The 7,115-nt window shown below is 46.0% G+C and overlaps 1 protein-coding gene across 1 annotated transcript in view; it reads left to right on the top strand.

The window, feature by feature from the left end:
* The first annotated feature begins 5,891 nt into the window (after positions 1-5,891).
* The window catches only part of LOC119383701 (soluble guanylate cyclase 88E), an 84,232-nt gene continuing 83,008 nt past the window's right edge, over positions 5,892-7,115 (top strand). The window contains exon 1 of the mRNA XM_037651971.2: positions 5,892-6,460. Within this exon, the coding sequence (XP_037507899.1) occupies positions 6,293-6,460 (168 nt within the window). The 5' untranslated portion in view covers positions 5,892-6,292. The remainder of the gene's footprint in view (positions 6,461-7,115) is intronic.

Raw genomic sequence — 7,115 nt, 5'->3', positions numbered from 1 at the left:
TAGATTTTCAGAAATTAGCCGTGACTTGTGTTAAGTTTATTTGTGTGCGTGTAAGGGCATCACTTCGAGATGAAACTATTGCAACTCAGAGCAGTTTTGTGCACTGTGTTGCAAAGCAAACTTGTGGTGATGTGCTCAGGACTGATGCTGCGAAAGCTGGAACAAGCGCTATTTGCAGTTGCTCCTAAATTTCTCGCGAGCAGATGAACTGGCATCGAGCAACGTTGAATGAGAACACAGCATTGTCTGCAGACACCGTAGAAGAAAAGCATGCACAAAGCACGTGCGTCCATCATGAGCACACCGTGTTGCATGCGGACGAAAGTACGTCAGCGAAGATATTCCTGCCACTTAAGTTGATCGTCAGTAACTCCAAGGCTGGTCCACAAAATTTACGTAACCATATTTTTCGCGCGTCCACAATTTGTTGAAGCGCGTGCTTAACTGAAAATACACTCCGGTCTTCCAGAAGCGCTCACGATAAAAAACAACAAAAAAAAAAACAACGCGCATATGGTAATGGTCTACCGACCGGAGAAACAGACGTGGCGAGTGAACTCTTCAAAACAAACCAGCATAGCATCAGTAGCTTTTTTTCCAGATGCTACGTGTGGAAAGCACGGTATTGGATGAAAGCCCTAAAATAAAAAAGCGCTGTTTTGGAAATTCCACCGAATTCTACTGGACCACTTTAATCTCGCGAACAAACATGCAGAACCTTCACGGTTGACAAGACCTCGACATAGGCATTACTTCATATCTGGCGAAGTGGTATAGGGAGCTTGCACGAACGGCGGCGACGCTATGCACTCTGGGTAGGCAGCCATTTTTTTGTCAGAGCCGACCGCGGAGTGCAGTGGCGCAGTCGTGTTTGCGAGCGTTGGCGCAGCTTGCAGGTGTGATCAAGAGCGAGCGCGACGTAAATTCAACTCCAAGGAGCGTCGTGCACGATGTCAGCTACACTGGAAGACCACACCGCAACACTGTGCCCAAAAGACCGCGAGCGGTACGAAGAAAAGACGAGACTCTGCGGGCTGCACGCATTCACGCTCCGTCGGACGACTGTGTAAGCGATGTGGACTTGTGGCCGCGCGTCGACATCTCCGATATTCACGAATTTCTCGTTTTGAGGACGAGTTGTATTACCGGGGAACAGCTGAATTCGAGAAAGGCCCTCGAGGGCCACAGTTACGAGTGGCTGGGAGCTGTGGGCGAAGAAAGTCGCCGCCGACACCGTGATCGTCGTCACGCAAGTAAGACGTGTTAATTATTTGACTTTTCCGTAGGTGCTAATGCTGTGATTCGGCCAGTTCGTCAAGCGCACCATTTTACGCACGTTTTGCTTCCTTGTTCTTGCATCGATGCTCCTCTGAGCTTTATCATTTACGCCAAGTGTTGCGTAAATTTTACGGCACCTTTCCAAAAGCTCTTGGTGAGTAAGGGTTAATGCGGATCTGTCGTAAAGCCGACGCAAGTCAGCGCAGAGAAATAAACATCAGCACCTACGAAAAATTCAAATAATTAACACGTCTTACTTGCGTGACGACGATCACGGTGTCGGCGGCGACTTTCTTCGCCCACGGCTCCCAGCCACTCGTAACTGTGGCCCTCGAGGGCTTTTCTCGAATTCAGCTGTTGCCCGGTAATACAACTCGTCCTCAAAACGAGAAATTCGTGAATATCGGAGATGTCGACGCGCGGCCACAAGTCCACATCGCTTACACAGTCGTCCGACGGAGCGTGAATGCGTGCAGCCCGCAGAGTCTCGTCTTTTCTTCGTACCGCTCGCGGTCTTTTGGGCACAGTGTTGCGGTGTGGTCTTCCAGTGTAGCTGACATCGTGCACGACGCTCCTTGGAGTTGAATTTACGTCGCGCTCGCTCTTGATCACACCTGCAAGCTAAGCCAACGCTCGCAAACACGACTGCGCCACTGCACTCCGCGGTCGGCTCTGACAAAAAAATGGCTGCCTACCCAGAGTGCATAGCGTCGCCGCCGTTCGTGCAAGCTCCCTATAGGTTGCTCATTGTCTTACAAATATTATTACGCACTGAAAAATGATCGAAGAAATGTATTATATTTCGTCTCTAACAAGAAAGTACAAGGCTACTTTTCATTTACCTCTAAAGAACAGAGCTCTGGATTGTTTTCGCACATTAAAATGGTTAAGGTTTCCTTGGGACGATCGCTTCAATACGCTTCAACACGTTAACACTGTTTACAGGGCAGTAGATTTCGACTGTTAACCTCTGTCACATGCTCTGGAATATTTTTCCGTGGTCACTTATTCTATATGGGTGAAGGCGCCTATAACATTGTACAGATGAATTTGTATCAGGGCTGCCGTAGACACTTTCCTCTGAGATACTGCATGCCTAGATAAGTGTAAAATACTGCGACGCAGTGTCTTGGTGAATTACGCCGCATACCAGTTCAGCCTCTCTCGCGCAGTGCCACTGATACCGTAGTCGCGTTAGAGTGCGCGATGTGTGACCTTTTTTTTTCAAATGGTGCGGGCATTTTTTTTCAACCAATAGAATTAAAGCGTGTCAGAGCATTCAACTGGAGCTGTCTTTTGTGGCAGCAAATTATCTTAGTCATGTGTTTTTAAGGGCTTCGCTTCCAAGTTAAGCAGGCGCTGCAGAGTCAGCTCTGTCGTGAACAACTATGTTTTTTTGTTCGCGAAGTTGTCAACGGCAGTGCATGACCATTCTAGACAGACCTTTAAATAATATTACGAAGGGCTATTAATGTACCGTATCGTTAAATTGTTTGTTTATGGTGATTTTCAATACTTTGATTACTTCGAACGGGAATAGTTTAAAAAAAAGGAAGCATATGCATTCTTGTTTCAATCAGAAATATTGTACCGGGAAAGCTTCCATGAAAGAGCAATGACAAAACTCTCTGAAGTCTGTAATTACTTTGGAGGCTGGTGCTTTAGAGCTAGCAAAATGAGGCAGAAGATCTGTTAGCAGCGTTAACAGGATTTCACAGCGAAGAGCCATTCTTTCGTATCACCCGTGATGGAATCCTGGCCGCTGCGGCCGTATTTCAATGAAGACAGAAGGCCAAAGGTTCATGTGCTTAGATTTACGTGCAGGTTAAAGAAACCTGGATGGCCTAAATGATGCGCCTGCCTGGCATTTTCGCTCCTTGTTTATCGCGGCGGCCACAACTGTTTTGGCCATCAGAAGCGCTGTCGATGGCGTAGCACTGAAGAAGAAAAAAAGAAAAAGGCAGATCCCACACATTGTAGGAATCGGTGTCATGCGGAGCAGTCAGCGAGTACTTCTATGCTGTATTTTATGGCTTTGAGCCAAGGGTTACGAGGTGGATCGACGTGTTTTTGTAAGTGTAGCAGCTGTGTGCATATCGCGGGCTTTCCAGACACGTCGCCAACACTGGCGTTTAAAGGGTAACTTATGGTGCGACGAAACGTCAGTCCTCACGTTAGAGTATATCCGTCAGTTTTATGGAAACTAAGTACACTTTATGGTGCAATCATACGTAACTCGTTAATGCATTCCTCCGGGCTCGGGCAAAGCTTCAATATAGCTTGCTGAATAATAGGAATACGAATGTAATGTTCATTAGACTGCTGTAAAAGCGGAGCCAACACTGGAACCACAGACGTTAATGTGATATTACGCCTATATCGTAGGAGTATAAATATAGTGTTTATTGTTTTTTTGTAAAAGAGAGCCAGCACCACAACCACAATTGACATCGCACCGTAGTTACGCCTGCATAGGCTGTTTTTACAAACCAGTCTATCAGGTAGAACTGGTTTCTGGTCAGGTAAACCAGGTAGAATACCTGATTGCCACGTACGTAGAATGCTTGGGTTCGATTCCTGCTGGGATCATTATTTTTGTTATTTTCATTCGTCGGCTCAACGCTGGCAATGTGGGCTTTTCTTAACGCTCTCGCATTTAAATTACCGATGTCTTGTCTCGCCAATCCTGGGTAGATATAAACTGTCAATCACCAGTGGCGCATACCCACACACCGCGGCCCGTGGTAAACGGGTGTGGCTGGAGGAAAGGGTTTGACGACGTACGTGACAGGATTTTCACGTTAATCATGTCATGAACAGACAGTCATATTCGACAAGTCCTCTTGCCCTCCCATGCCAATCTAGGTCTACACCAAGTTAAGGAGGCGATGATGAGAGCACCCAGACGTAGGCGGCTAGATAGATAGATAGATAGATAGATAGATAGATAGATAGATAGATAGATAGATAGATAGATAGATAGATAGATAGATAGATAGATACCTTCAAAGTGCCGAAGGTTCGCTAAGAAATGCTTCGCATTTTATAGAAAACGCGCGATGTATGTGCGATGGACTGCCGAAAGAATGATGACACCGCTAACAGATGTAATGTTGCAGCGTAACTTGCCTCGTGTGCTCAGCCCGTTGAATCCACGAGTTTTCTTTCTGTATATTCTTTTTCTGCCACAAACAAGGTTTATGACGTTGTTGCAGCCGCTATAATAGACGATGAGAGAATATGCTAAACCGAAGGTCGCGGGATTGAATCCCTGCCGCTGCGGCCGCATTTCGATGGAGGCCTTGTGCTAGAGGTCCTTGTGCGTAGATTTAGGCGCGCGTTAAGAAACCCCCAGGGGTCGAAATTTCCAAAGCCCTCCACTATACGGTGTTCTTCACGATCATATCGCGATTTTGGGACGCAAAACAACAATACTTAATTATTTATCGGATCACCCGTGTCGAGACGTCGTCCGAAGGGGTGGTATTTTTCCCGCGTGATATTTCAGCGAGTTATTGGTCGCGTCTGGACTCGCAGTGCGTGACCTGTGGCTAACGTCACGAGGATTATTGGGTGAGGAGGCTGCAGGCTTATGCGATCTTGTCAAACAACGGATGCTTTTTTGAACTGCTTGCTAAACATGAAATTGCCAATAAGTTCTTACGATAAAAAAGCGTCTTTGGAAAGGAAAGTAATCAAAGCTTCTTTTAACACAAAATTTCTTTATGCCGGTGTTCACCACCGATCGATTGACGTCATTTCCGTGGCCGAAATCAGGTCAGTAAAAGGGCGTAGGAATACTTAAAGAAAAAAAAGTGAGAGACGGGCGAACGTCGGCAAGCAATGCACTGTTGCGCTAAACAGCAGCTGTGCTGTCAAGGCGATCTGCTCACATTTCAGTGACACCCAAGGCAAGATTTCATAGATCTGGGACAGTATGATGAGTATATATAGAACCAAAATGTTCAACGTCTAATAAATTTTCCAATTTTTAGTGGATACATTGGTCATGTTTAATGTTATATTCGTTGTTATCTATTTTAATTTATATGTCTGCGGCACTAAAGTGAAACGAGGTGGGGTGGAGAACTTAAATTGTCTCATGTCATGCACTGGTAAGCAGGGCTGCTCCGAAAGTAAACGATATTGAATTTTATTCATTATTTTGGTAATCGCTGAATCTAGTTCTAGACACTGTCTGCTGCTGTATAAGTAAACCATACGAAACGCACAAATTCAACAGGCATTCCAAGGCCCTTATTTGGACGTGGAAGTGCTACTGGAAAACTCCTTGGAATTTTCATTAATGCGTTCTTTTTTTATAATTGCAGGTATACTACGTACGACAACATCACAATGAACTACGACTGTGAGAGACAAGGAGTACAAAGGATACGCCAAATACCTTCCATCAATCGCTAAACAAAAAGCATCTTTGTACTTAGGCGCCAGAAGTCCGTGCGCAGATGTGCGTCAGTCGCAAATTCCATAGCTTTCTGCACAGGTTCAGGGGCGACCCTGAATGAGCACAATGGTAATATCTTATTTACATAGCTACCTGGAACTTACGCACTCGTCGCTCATGCAAGGCGTATGTACTAGATGCACCCTCCAAATAACATAACATCACATGCCGTTGCAGAGGGGTTAACAATAGTGCGAAGAGGAACGAGTTCTGTGCAGGACACTGGACTGTTGATGGGTGTGGCGAAGAATGAACTTTTGATATTACTCCTGGCGACAAAAGGATAGCAAGAACTTTTACTTTCCTGGTTTACTTATAGCAGGATTAAAGGTAAACAGAGACATTATCGCCTATATATAGAATCTTCCACCATCATTATCAGTGACTCCACGGACCGGCACTCGTAAATGGCACAGAACATGAAAGACAACAGAGCGATGGTCGACGAAAAGTGGTTTTTATAGTCGAGAAGCGGCAGTATTTCTGCGCACGTATTGTTGCTGGAAAAACGTCTGGCCGTAGGAAGTGCGGGATAACGAAGCAGCAGCCATGTACGGACTGATCTTCGAGAACCTGAGTCAATACGTGACTTCAGTGTACGGCGCCGAACGCTGGGAGGAGATCCGGCGTCGGTCGAGGATCGAGATGGCCACGTTCAGCACGCACGAGGTGTACCCGGACAACTTTGTCCACAAGCTCGTCAGCAAGGCCTGCAAGGTTAGTGAACTCTTGTTCATGGTGTTTTATATAGTTCGGTTCTGTAGCATGCGTCTTAGTTTAGCCGTACTTCAAACTTGGCACCAACCCGCGGCGACCATAGGAGTATCCGAGACACTATCCGCCACTAATCTGGCCGAAGCTTCCGGTACACACCGAGGAAGTGCCGGCGTAAAACTGGCCCCTTGGGAGGCGCTAATACTTCTCCACACGTTCGCGGCTGACTTGTGTCTAAGTGATAGAACTTTTATTGCGATAGCAATTATATGGACAGTCTCAACGTTTGCTTCACGTTTCCCGCGGCGTATTTTGCCGTAAAAGAGCGAGTCGATCTGACGGAAAATACCCGCTCCGGACATGGAGAAAATAACGAGTGATTTGAGCGTGCAATATAGGATTGTGTCTTTGGGTAGGTCAGTAACATTTATGACGAAAATACGTGTGAGTTGGGTAACTAAGCACGTTTTTTGCAGCTTCCAAGTTACTCTTTAATGCGCCACGCTGGTAATGCTGTTTTCAAAGTTGTGTTCTCTCGAAACTGTTTCACGGATGCGAAGTGAAAATTTGATGTGCGTAAGTAGTGTATGGGTTGGTGGGAACATGATAGATAAAATTTGACCGTTCTACATGCCTGTTGGCCGTTACAAAATTGTGT

The sequence above is a fragment of the Rhipicephalus sanguineus genome, chromosome 2 (genome assembly GCF_013339695.2).
Source record: "Rhipicephalus sanguineus isolate Rsan-2018 chromosome 2, BIME_Rsan_1.4, whole genome shotgun sequence".
Classification (NCBI taxonomy): Eukaryota; Metazoa; Arthropoda; class Arachnida; order Ixodida; family Ixodidae; genus Rhipicephalus; species Rhipicephalus sanguineus.
The sequence above is the reverse complement of the archived record's forward strand: the minus strand, read 5'-3'. Positions and strand labels throughout refer to the sequence as shown.